General features: G+C 36.7%; 2 protein-coding genes across 2 annotated transcripts in view; one reads left to right on the top strand and one right to left on the bottom strand.

Moving 5' to 3' along the window:
* LOC134651208 (ras-related C3 botulinum toxin substrate 2) overlaps positions 1–3930 on the bottom strand; it is a 49599-nt gene extending 45669 nt beyond the window's left edge. The window contains exon 1 of the mRNA XM_063506277.1: positions 3646–3930. Within this exon, the coding sequence (XP_063362347.1) occupies positions 3646–3680 (35 nt within the window). The 5' untranslated portion in view covers positions 3681–3930. The remainder of the gene's footprint in view (positions 1–3645) is intronic.
* Positions 3931–4600: 670 nt separating this feature from the next.
* Positions 4601–6253, top strand: LOC134651168 (histone acetyltransferase KAT8-like). Its single transcript, XM_063506205.1, has one exon. It carries the CDS (start codon positions 4696–4698, stop codon positions 6022–6024), a length of 1329 nt encoding a protein of 442 aa, XP_063362275.1. The 5' UTR covers positions 4601–4695; the 3' UTR covers positions 6025–6253.
* Positions 6254–13722: the final 7469 nt, after the last annotated feature.

Here is a 13722-nt window from a genome sequence, read left to right as displayed (position 1 = left end):
AAATGCAGTAGCAGTCCAATAGAATAGCTGAGTGCGCTGAAAAAACATTTTTAAATACAGACTATTCATAAATCCGTATCCAAATCAACTTGATGATTGAAACGGCATCGGCACTTATTCCAGGAAGGGGCGCTACTCAATACCTACGAATATAAACTTCATTTGAATGCTGTGGCCTTTTGATTCCTGAACTCACCTGTCAAGGTTTAATGGTGAATACATACATACCTGCCTAGATTGAATACATACATACCAGGGCCTGGTACACCTAGATAGGTGATTGTGTATAATAGAGGGTGAAACACCCCCTTTACGCAGGAAAAGGCGGTTTCCGTTATGAACATATCTAGCAATATTTCTAAAGGGCCCTGTGAAATGATAGCTGGTACATAAATGATAGTCAACGTTTGCCCTCCGACCAACATTATATAACAATCTATTAGTCTAGTTATTGCAAGTGTACAGTTGCTTTTCTTATCCCCAAATATGATGATAATATTGTAGGTACAAAGTTACAAACTGCACACATTAGGAATTAAAATATCTTGGTTCTAGAATTAAATAAATGCTTTAATGATTGCCTAGGTTAAATTATTATGCAGTCAATAACTTTAAGCTTAGATCTTTAACCACTAGGTCAGATGACTCATGTTAATGGTAAAGCCTGATTAAAGTTGTTAAACTTGAAACTGAATGCTTATTCACTATCAACTATGTCTATGAACTTAAATGCAAACCTTGGCCTGTGGTGTTTGTATGAAGTAGTATATTGAGAACTGTAATGTATGTTTTGTGCCTAATAAATAAGATTTTGCATTTGGTCATCGATTATCATCATATTTTCTTGTCTAAACATATAAACATGAAGTAGGTAAGGTAATATTGTCTTTAATTACTAATGAAATACAGTAGGGCCTCGTCAATTTAAATTGAAAAAAAAAAACAACCAAGAAACACATACATAAGTAAATTCTGAAAAAATATAATTACTTAAGTTATGACTTATGATAGTTATGATAAATGCATGAATGCGTCTAATATCTCTGACACAAACTATTACTATTGAGTGGCACTGGCAATAAATAAACCGGCCAAGTGCGAGTAGGACTCGTGCACAGAGGGTTCCGCACCATCAACAAAAAATAGAGCAAAACAAGCAAAAAAGTACTGACCCCGCCCGACGTTGCTTAACATCGGTCAAAAATCACGTTTGTTGTATGGGAGCCCCACTTAAATCTTTATTTTATTCTGTTTTTAGTATTTGTTGTTATAGCGGCAACAGAAATACATCATCTGTGAAAATTTCAACTGTCTAACTATCACGGTTCGTGAGATACAGCCTGGTGACAGACGGACGGACGGACGGACAGCGGAGTCTTAGTAATAGGGTCCCGTTTTTACCCTTTGGGTACGGAACCCTAAAAACCAAGCAATATGTCATGTGGCTGTGAATTGTGACCCCTTTTAGTGAGGAAACAAGAAAGATATGGGATTTATCTTAATCAGTAGTGGCATCCATGTCATATAATAATATGACATGGATAGCCTGTTTATTTCCATAACATATTTAGTTACAGACAATTATATTTTAAAATTTCGGTTCGGTTCGGTATTCGGTGAAGTATGGATCCCGTTTGGTTAAAGGCGGAGAAAGGCATTTCTTCCATAAATGTCTGTGTTTGGCATTGTACGTCCAGTCTTTTCCTGCAATTTCTACCATGTCATGGGTCCACCGTTTGACAGGTTAACCAGCTTCCATCGTCATTGGCATCCATATCATAAGGAAATGACAAACAGCTTTAACTATCCTCCTAAGGCCCAAGGTCCTACCCATAGTACTTATTAACTTTCTTATTCAGACCCAGCTCCTACAACAATTGTGTAGTCATAGCGTACCACGGTCCTACCCGTAGGACTTAATAGAAAACCCATTTCAAATTTTGCGCTTATCGAAATTGGCGTGTACAAACTTCTAAAAGACTGTTTTGCTTTCTCTGTGAGCCCTTTAACAAGTTCGTAAAAAAAAAATCAAAGTGCTGTACAAGGTGCTGTATAAGTACAATAACATTAAAAAAAGTCTTTTAAGTACTTGGGTCTGAATGAGTATAAAACAATAGTACTACTGGTAGGACTACGGGCCGTACTGACTACATACTCAATTTTTCGTTGGGCCTTAGGAGGCTATTGGTTACATTATTGACAACATAAAGGCATGACTCATCGACAATGTTTATCAGCAAAAGTTTTGCCAGTATTTATCATTTATCACAAAATTTATCTCCACTTTGCATTATCATTATCCGAGCTGATAACTGCTGCTATACTCGTTTCCAAGAAAGCCATTTTGTTAGTTGCTTTTAATGTTAATGTGTCATTTTGTCTAATAGTTGTCTACTCATAAGTCATTATATACAGGGTGTTTGGTACATCGTTTGCGAAATTAAAACTGCAGATAGATTGAGTCATTCACTATCTTCTCATCATACATCGGGGTTTTCAGTGCGGGAATGATTTCGTGTATTTATAACTTTGTTTATTGTAAAATAATTACCAAACTATGAATTAAACGTAGGTAGTAAGGTCCAAATGTGCTTAGAAATGTTAAATGTATGCTTCTCATGACTAGAAAAAAAATATTATGCACATTTTTTTCAGCTCTATGCCAGTTTTTCGTAAATTTCAAATTGTTACTTGCTTAGTAGTAAAAAATACCATGGCCAATTTTTTTCTAGGCATGAGAAGATAGCAAATGACTCAACCTATCTGATGTTTTAATTTGGCAAATGATGTACCAAACATCCTGTATTTGCTGTGAATTATATCCAAGATACTAATACAACAGTTATAGTGTGTCAAAGGACTGTCTCATTTCAAACATAGAGAGAATCATACTATTTTTTTTGTCTTACACTAGTACTAGCACCCAAAAGAAAACGATGAGTATAGTTTTTAGCGTACCACACAAAACTTTGTTCACGGTACATTTATGGGATCACTTCGGTCTTGTTTTTGTTCCTATTTACTGACAAATTGGTTTGACCAACTATACATTGCCCAATCTACTACCAAATCTGTCAGTTTAGTACAGTCAAATGTAAAAATATGGGTGCATATAATTTACTCAAAAATATGTTACTTATTTACAAATATGTAGTTTATTTTTAATGATAGCATCATCATTTTAATGCAGAAAATAGCCATGTTGTTATTGGTGTAAATAAAACCATGAAGTCAATGCTGTGAGCTACAATTTCTACATAAAGCCAATTGCCATACAATTGTAAGTTGTGATAACAGATCCTCCCATCCAAATAAGTCAAAAGACTCAAAAGTAATTAACAACTTATGATACTATTGTTGGTTAGGTATCCTATTTATGCTGCTCATAGGCTACAAACAATTCTAACGAATCCTTTCTTTGAACAAATTAAACTGACACCTTCCAGCATCCATACAATAACGAATGCAATAATCTAAAACAACCAATACAATACGTACGACTCAGTACAAAGGTACTAATAGAAGGATCATACATTTAAACACATCAATTTAAAAATGACGTCAGTACCAGTAATGTAACGTGAAGTGTATAGCAAGTCGGCCAGTATCAGTATAGAAAATAACACGGTAATGACAATAACTTACCCGTCGCCGACCACAACGCATTTGATCGCCTGCATTTCTGCTGATTACAGAGACGTTTGAACTAATAAAGCACAATTACACAAGCTATCTCCCCGATTCCTCCGTCAAACACTTCACACAAATAACAAGTCCAGATGTAATCAATACACAACAGCACACAATCCACACTCGTATAAATGAACAGCACAGTTTTTAGATAACAATATTAATTTCATATCTCTGTACTGGCGATAAGAACAATAAAATTTGTTCCACCGTTCACTCGGAGACGTCTCGTTCGCCGTCAACGATAGCAACGGCATTAAAATAAAGTTGCCATGTGAGGGTTTAACAGTTCCCTCGAATCCAGCCAATTTATAAATTATTTTGAATGTGTGCAGATTTTTTAACTGATTTTATAACAAAATGTAATGTTTATGTAAATTTATACAAGCTTGCTGTAGCTCGTTTTTGTTTATAATAACTAACACCGCTTTAAATCCTCAATAAATCAATTTCCATCAATTATTAGTGCTTTTATACCCTTTATTAATATAATATAATGGAAATGTATTAAGTAAATATAATTTTTAATTGTTTTAAATTGAGAAAAATAATGTTGAAGATAACTATTATTGGGGTATAAGGTATCTATGGTAAATTTTATTTTCCCTCAAATTATACTAAAACTGCAAGGCTTGTAACACTGACCACCATAGACAAACGGTGTTTTTTTTTTAAATTGAACATAGACAAAATATGTCGTGATGTTGGGTATTTTAAATATTTATTTACGTTACAATAATATTAAAACAAATAATATATCTTAAATTTCAGTTACTATTTTCACAATAAACATAATATTAAAACTTTGTTTTCTAATCGGTAAAGTTTAAAAAACCGGTAACAATATGTGTTGTGAACGCGTACTCTAGTCTTGTATTTTTTTTATTGCGGCAGTTTTTTGCGCTTTGCGCTGCTTCGCTCTATAGTCTATGGTTGCACTATGGCTGCAGTAGCCACAACGGTAGTTGCGCGGTATTGCGTGATACTATCGGATTTTTAACAACTATGGCTAAAGGTGATAAAGAACTGGAAAAACCCATTGTTAATAATGAATTACCAAACCCGGAGTGTCGTAGTGCAGATCAGGAAGACTCGGAATCGACACAAGAACAGCCCCTTGACATAGGGGAGCATTATTTAGTGCGGCGTTCAGATGAGTCATGGCACCCGGCGGAGATAATCCAAACGCGGTACAACGCCGCGGACTCCGGCTTCGAATACTATGTGCACTATGTGGGCTACGACCGAAGGCTCGACGAGTGGGTTTCCCGCCATCGCGTCATGTCCGATAGGTTTGACATGTGCGAGCAGTCGAATAACAATTTGAATTCCGACCACCTGCTCACCGACAAGTCCGGCCGGAAGATAACTCGGAATCAGAAACGTAAACATGACGAGATCAACCACGTCCAGAAGTCCTATGCAGAAATGGACCCTACGACCGCTGCACTAGAGAAAGAACATGAAGCCATCACGAAAGTTAAATACATCGACAAAATTCAAATTGGAAAATACGAGATCGATACTTGGTATTTCAGTCCTTATCCTGATGAATATGGTAAACAGTCAAAATTATGGATATGCGAATACTGCTTAAAATATATGAGAATGGAGAAAACATACAGGTATCATCTCAGTGAGTGTACAGCGAGACAACCACAGGGCAGTGAAATATACAGAAAAGGCACCATTGCAATATTTGAAGCAGATGGGAAAGAGCATAAAATTTATTGCCAGAATCTATGTTTACTAGCAAAGTTATTTTTAGACCATAAAACATTGTATTTTGATATAGAACAGTTCTTATTCTACATCCTGTGTGAGGTGGACAAGCAGGGTGCGCACTTAGTTGGATACTTTTCTAAAGAGAAGGATTCCCCTGAAGGTAACAACGTAGCTTGTATACTAACCCTACCCCCGTACCAGAGACAAGGCTACGGCAAGCTGCTGATTGCATTTAGCTATGAGCTCTCAAGACTAGAGCAAGTGGTTGGTAGTCCAGAGAAGCCGTTGTCAGACCTCGGCAAGCTCAGTTATCGATCATACTGGTCTTATGTGCTGTTGGAAGTGTTGAGTGCGAGTCGAGGCACATTGAGCATCAAAGATCTCAGTCAAATGACTGGAATATCACAAACAGACATTATATCTACGCTCCAGTCTATGAATATGGTGAAATACTGGAAGGGCCAGCATGTGATCTGTGTTACTCCAAAAATAGTTGCGGAGCAGCTTTCTAGCTCTCATTTCAAGAAGCCTCGGCTGTGTGTAGACCCGTCGGCATTGAGGTGGGTCCCTCCGAACAAGCAGGGGCATTCCGCTAAGGCTAAAAAGTAGTACAGGCTAACAGGCAGGGCCTAGAGAAGATTACACCGTTAGTTGCTACCAAAGGATTCTCTGGGTACAGGCCTGTTTGACAACTTTATTTTACAACTGCATGCAGTGAGGACTCTCGACTAGAGTATTAGTATTGATAGCTTGTTATGAAAATAGTAATTATGCAGTTACTTACCCAGCAGCCTAATTTCCATGCTAAGTTGAATATTGCCAATTATTTAGTATATTTAGACAAATTACAGTGGCGGATTTGCCCTAAGGCCCAGTAGGCCCGGGTGGCAAGATATTTAGGGGCGGCAAATTACGGCAAAAAATTTGCTGCTGATAACAAGAAATAACTCAAAATGCTGAGAAAGCAGCGGCTACAGCTAGAGTGGCAAATCCGCCACTGAGAAATTATGTGATTGAATTTCTGCATAACATGCTAGTCTTTAAAGGCATGTTTTATAATCTTATTGTCGCTATGCTTGTAAATTGGGATGGGCTTTTTTTTTTTAAGTTGTCCCCTACACTTTTTTTTTTCAAATTTGGGATTTTTTATGTTTTTTCTACTCAGAATAACGAGCTCTTTCTATCCTAATAGGAGAGAATAAGTGTCCTAAGGTTTTTATTTCCATTCCGTCACCATTTTTCATAGACTTTGTATGGCGGTCGCGGAATGGAAAGATCGAAAAATTTATGGAAATTTTGGGACACTTTTTTTCTCCTATTAGGATAGAAAGAGCTCGTGATTCTGAGTGGAAATAACATAAAAAATCCCAAATTTGAAAAAAAAGTGTAGGGGACAACTTTAAAAAAAAAAAGCGGCCAAGTGCGAGTCGGACTCGCCCATGAAGGGTTCCGTATTTAGGCGATTTATGACGTATTAAAAAAAACTACTTACTAGATCTCGTTCAAACCAATTTTCGGTGGAAATTTACATGGTAATGTACATCATATATTTTTTTTAGTTTTATCATTCTGTTATTTTAGAAGTTACAGGGGGGGGACACACATTTTACCACTTTAGAAGTGTCTCTCGCGCAAACTATTCAGTTTAGAAAAAAATGATATTAGAAACCTCAATATCATTTTTGAAGACCATAGATACCCCACACGTATGGGTTTGATGAAAAAAAAATTTTTTTGAGTTTCAGTTCTAAGTATAGGGAACCCCAAAAATTTATTGTTATTTTTTTTATTTTTGTGTGAAAATCTTAATGCGGTTCACAGAATACATCTACTTACCAAGTTTCAACAGTATAGTTCTTATAGTTTCGGAGAAAAGTGACTGTGACATACGGACGGACAGACAGACAGACATGACGAATCTATAAGGGTTCCGTTTTTTGCCATTTGGCTACGGAACCCTAAAAACGCCCATGTGTGCTCAATTTTTGAATACTGAAATGAAACCCTCAAAACACTACTGAAGGTTTTCTTTCCTGAAACTTTGGCAGAGTTATTCTCTCTATTAAATAATATTTTCTCCCATTCAAGACAAAATATCATTCTGGATTCTATTATAACAAGTTTTAATGTAATTTAGTGTGGCTAAAGGGTGAGTCATATTGCACTGCATTTTTGATAGCATTGATATGATCCTAGTGAGGATTAATTGTATCTGTAAGTTAAATAAGTGATTCCATTTCTGGCCTCAAGGGCAAAAAAACCCAAAAAAATATGTTAGTAAATATTTAATTAAATAAATGCAGTTAATGTGTAAAGTGTATTAAAACCATGTTACAAAGTGAGAGTAAAAGATTACTTGTTTTGAGTTTCGTGCGTAGTTTAGACAATTAAACTTATAGACATATAAAAAGAAGAATAAGAAGTATTGAGCCTAGAAAATAACACTTCAGTAGCTAGCCACTATGACGCTTTGTGGTGTTGGACAATCACATTACCTAGAGTCCATCTGAGTTTAAGTTTTTATAATCTTTTGAACTTCGCATGTCTATTAATTTGGTTGTCTTTGGTGGCACTAGCACGTAAGGGTTCTGTAAATATTGTAGTTTATGTAAGCCATAATTATCAGATAAGATAAGGGAAACTAGTGACAACCAAGCCCATTACATTATTGTATAACTTGGCAGTAAAAGTGCATTTTTTTTAAATTTAATATTTGTTTGCCAGTTTTTAGAGACACCCCCCACTAGCGTCTCCAGAGCGTCGGCGTCTAGTCAACTCTATGGCTGCTGCTCGACGCAACGCTGGCGCAACTGCGCAGTGACGCCATTTTCCATAGCGCAAAAGACGCACTAGTGGGGTGGCCCTTATTGAAATCTAGATCTGAAGCAATGTTGCTTTTACTTCTCATTCAGTTCCTGTACTGGTAATAGTGATATTAATCTTAAGTTGTTTAAGTTAAAAAAAACTTAGTATTAAGTTCAATCATTTGGTGATATGTACAAAACGTTGACCTCTTCATAAACAGTTCACAGTTTAAATTATTATGATATTAGATTCTCATAAATGTGAATCAAATTTAGTATTTTATAGAAGCATTCCACAAAAATTGTCTAACTATACATTTCTATTGCTTCTATTCTTTCAAACTAGGCATTTTAAATGTATCAGTTTATGGTCATCCTAAAACAGGGAAGACTAAAAATGTTTGGCTTTTAAGTGTTTAATTCAAAATAGTTTACAGGGCCATAAACAAAGGAATAAAATCATATAATTTGTTTAACTTTTAACAATCTTTACCGTTTATGGTGTGAGGATGGCCTTGATAATTTGTAATTCTTTGGAATGAACATTAGTAAACAGAACAATCCTTTCAAATATCCACCTTAATGACTTGAGCAAAAAAATACTAATTTTAGTAACATCATGTAACATTCAGTCAGTTTTTGTTCGTCTCAAATCACTTCAGCTATTCATAACATGTTAGTATAACACATTTGAGCTTTATAAGGTGAATGACTTGTTACGTCAGACCTTGAAAATATCTCTGGTCTGACGTGAGATACGGAGGAATTGCGTCATCCTAGTAGCTGGCTCAAAACATGTTTAAAATTGGCGCCTACCTGCCCTAGAAAAAGTTGCGCGAATATTCCGCTAGATGGCAGCTTTCAAGCTTGAATAATTACGTTCTAAATATATGTGTACAGGAATAATGAAATTAATGTTATAGACTTATAGCAATGTTTTTTACATAAAGAGAAGTGGTATAAAAACTCAATAGAAATTAATGCAAGCTGATATCATTTTTGTCTTACTGTCTAGTTAATGTGTGTAAAGCTAAATAGACGGATCATTCTGTTTTTAAATTTACCCAGTGTTATATATTTGAGCCTTCTTTTGAACAATTTGACTACTTTTAGGTTCTAAGTTAGACTTTAATGTAATTGTAGCTTTTAATGTTAATTGTAAGCAATGTGTAGTCTTCAGATTTCAATTTGGACATCAAGTTGCTAAAATATTAAAGATCTTCCCATTGCATATTTGATTAGATTCTGTGAATCGTCAGTTATTACAGTTTTTGTGATAATTCTTTATTGTAAGAAAATGTGTCGAAAGTTGGATGGTGATTAAAAAAAGAAATCTAATAAGATGTTATTTTATTACTTTTCTATATTCCTTCCTCACTACCTTAGATAAACTGACAAACATGTTTGACAACATTAAAAAAACCGGCCAAGTGCGAGTAGGACTCGCGCACGGAGGGTTCCGCACCATCAACAAAAATAGCAAAAAAACCGTGTTTGTTGTCTTAAATATTTTTTATTTTTAGTATTTGTTGTTATAGCGGCACCAGAGATACATCATTTGTGAAAATTTCAACTGTCTAGTTATCGCTGTTCATGAGATACAGCCTGGTGACAGACGGACGGACGGACAGCGAAGTCTTAGTAATAGGGTCCCGTTTTTTACCCTTTGGGTACGGAACCCTAAAAATGCTTAGTGATTAACACATTCACTGCCAGGAACCCACCTGGTGGACGCTCGTGAACTTCGCTCAGATGCTGGACGGGTTGTCTCGGACACAACTATAGACGACCACACTACGCCAAAGAGCCCACCTAGCGAGCGCACATCGTCACGGCTATATCGCAGGGTTGACACCAGCAGAGAAGATTTATTTAACTTATACCTAATATTATTTATAGACATGCACCAATAAGTTAAAAGCGGTGAAGTGCGAGTCGGACTCGCCCATGAAGGGTTCCGTATTTAGGCGATTTATGACGTACCTATTAAAAAAAACTACTTATAGATCTCGTTCAAACCAATTTTCGGTGGAAGTTTGCATGGTAATGTACATCATATATTTTTTTTAGTTTTATCATTCTCTTATTTTAGAAGTTACGGGGGGGGGGGGGGGGGCACACACATTTTACCACTTTGGAAGTGTCTCTCGCGCAAGTTATTCAGTTTAGAAACCTCAAATATCATTTTTGAAGACCTATCCATAGATAGCCCACACGTATGGGTTTGATGGAAAAAAATTTGTTTTGAGTTTCAGTTCTAAGTATGGGGAACCCCCAAAATTTTTTTTTTTTTTTCTATTTTTGTGTGAAAATCTTAATGCGGTTCACAGAATACATCTACTTACCAAGTTTCAACAGTATAGTTTCGGAAAAAAGTGGCTGTGACATACGGACGGACAGACAGACATGACGAATCTATAAGGGTTCTGTTTTTTGCCATTTGGCTACGGAACCCTAAAAATGGAGTCCGGATAATGCATAAAAAAATTTCGACCATCCCACAGCGGTGCACGGCCTCGTTTAGCAATTACCTACAAACTATGTTGTGGCTTTTCCATGTAGGTACCTACGTAAAAGGCCAATCCAGACCGGACAGTTTGTGCAAAAGTAAAAAGCTGTGTATTAAATTAAGTACCTACTCAATTACTGTCATCATCTTAGAGCATATAATAACCGGAGTCGCCTTTTAAGAACTTACCCCTCTGCCGAAAACCTTGCACAATTGTGCATACGTACTTTTGTATGGACTGACGTTTATCTGACATGACGGTCCCCTCCCCCGCAAAAATCGGCAGACTGTTTTGTACAGAAAATGACAGACAAGGCGTCTCCAGATGGTTTCAAAATAAAAACACAAAAGCTCACAGTATCTATCATTCCAATTTATTTATCATTTATTTCATATGCACATTACTGAACACTTACATTTTAACATAATGGAAGGGTGCACATATTAAACTGTAAATAACCGTTTGATACAATGTCCGTAGAAGATCGACTTTTCCATAACATTATTGTACCTGAAACATTAAATGTACCAGGAAAGTTAGGTACTTTATACAGAGACTATTAGATAATCAATTTGGGTCAGACAATAATCGGTCGTCTGTGACTGTTGGTATCAAGTTTATCGCGGTGACATAAATAGTTCAATGCCCTAAAAAAAAGTCAGAATCTGGGTTCTGAAACTGTTATAATGAGATGTAAGGAGACTTATTAATAGGTATCTAGACACTTTATTGTAATAGAGAGGTAAACCAAAGAAAACAATGTGCCCCTTAGTTTCCAGGTGGCGCTGTACCACAGAATAAGTAATAGTATTATCATACAGAACGGATACGCACCGCCCCGCCCCGACTCGGATTACCTCGCCCCGCGACTGGCCGCGACATGAATGTGTGCGTAAGTCGCTCTACTGAGAGCATGCCAGAAGTCCGTCAGATACACAACATGACGCGTGTACAGACGTGCCGCGCACACATATAAACGCAAATCATTTTTGATGTATGCCGCCCTGTGGCTGTACTGTGCTCAGAGTTACCGCATAAACGCAGCCGTACAACGCCACCTTCACCACCTGTCAACACTTACAGATTTTGCTAATATTCTTGATACAAAATTAGAATAAGTTTTTGGCAAAAATTTAATTTTTGGTACAAGCTTTTATCGCTGACTGTACTTTTCTTACGACAGACAACTAATACTCATCGAGACAATTCTAAAAACCCCTAACACAATTAGGTTGCGTTGTTTCATCACAGAGTTCCTATGGCCACCTCCTGTCTCCATCATCAGATCAGTTCGACAGTACCATATTATTGTATTGTCATCAGAACTACATACAGCTGCCAATCAGGTCGACCTAATAAAAGCTTGTTAAAAAAGGGCGTAGATTTTACAATGAACCTAATAATTAGTCTAAGCGTAAGCCGGCTACCATGTTTGAAAGTAAGGACGCTAATAACGAAGAATTTCATACATCAACCCTGCAATTTCCTATTTCTATCGCACGCGCATAATTATATTGCTGTCCCGCTCGCACAGACACATTGACCGCCGGGCGATACAGCAATATAATTCTGCACGTGGGATAGAGTTAGGAAATGGCTGGGCTGGTTAATATAGGTACGGAATTATTTGTGCTTAGTGTCTTTATTATAGTGTGTCAAAGGTCTGTTTGATTTCAAACATAGACAGAGAGAATCATACTATCTTTATTAAATTATACAACGGGACTTAATCGCGTATCTAAGTTTTAAGATTTACCTGTATGAATGAGTAATGATGTAAGCGTAAACGAATATCGACAGTCGATAAATCGAATATCGTTAGTGTTGTGTGTCGACAGAGTGACATCCCTAGTGCGCAAAACGTTCAAGCGGATAAACAAGACCAAGTGCGGGTAGTTCGAAAAACTCGCGCGGTTAGACGATGCTGATGTCAACTTAAGCCAGTCTTCTCCGAGACCACGGGGACAACGCCGTCCTCGAAACGTCGGAGGTAAATCTTAAAACTTAGATACGCGATTAAGTCCCGTTGTATAATTTAATAATGTGTAAAAATCGTGAAAGTTTAAATCAGTGTCATACTATCTTTGTCTAACACTAGTACTAGCACCCAAAAGAAAAGGATGAGTATAGTTTTTTTTGTTCCTATTTACTGACAAGATTTGGTTGACCCAGTATAGATTAGGTAACGCGATTTCTGTTACCTACATTCTGTACCAAACGACATTTAAGTTTAAATGTGCACTCACAACAATTAGGTATTAAGAAGTTAGGACTATGAAAAAATAAAACTTAATAGTTACTTAGGTCCTTGCACAGCCAGAAATGGAACGAAGAAATGATCATTTAGATTCTGTGGTGTTATTCAATTTTTTAGGGTTCCGTACTCAAAGGGTAAAACCGACCCTACTACTAAGACTCCGTCCGTCCGTCCGTCTGTCACCAGGCTGTATCTTACGAACCGTGATAGCTAGGCAGTTGAAATTTTCACAGATGATGTATTTCTGTTGCCGCTATAACAACAAATACTAAACAATATAAAATAAAGATTTAAGTGGGGCTCCCATACAACAAACGTGATTTTTGACCGAAGTTAAGCAACGTCGGGCGGGGTCAGTACTTGGATGGGTGACCGTTTTTTTGCTTGTTTTGCTCTATTTTTTGTTGATGGTGCGGAACCCTCCGTGCGCGAGTCCGACTCGCACTTGGCCGGTTTTATCTTTTACATAAGGTTCGGTTTTTAACAATCATTTCTTAGTTCAGTTCGGCAACCTTTGGTATCGATTTAATTCCTTTGGTTTTTAAACAAAATAACAAGATAAGTGTAAACGAACTTTGATACATATCTATCTTAACATTAAGTACTCACCAAACACTGAACGATTTAGCGTTAATATTCAACACTTATTACAATATTTTTTGTTTTATTCCATTTGTTTAATAGTTTTTTTTTTATTATCGTCAGAACAGATTCTAACCAACATGTGTTACATATC

This window comes from Cydia amplana, chromosome 9 (genome assembly GCF_948474715.1).
Source record: "Cydia amplana chromosome 9, ilCydAmpl1.1, whole genome shotgun sequence".
Classification (NCBI taxonomy): domain Eukaryota; kingdom Metazoa; phylum Arthropoda; class Insecta; order Lepidoptera; family Tortricidae; genus Cydia; species Cydia amplana.
Note: the sequence above shows the minus strand (reverse complement) of the source record. Positions and strands in the feature narration are given on the sequence as shown.

Bases quoted from the DNA above. Each gene is read 5' to 3' on its own strand.
- LOC134651168 (XM_063506205.1), top strand. From the start codon at position 4,696: ATGGCTAAAGGTGATAAAGAACTGGAAAAACCCATTGTTAATAATGAA.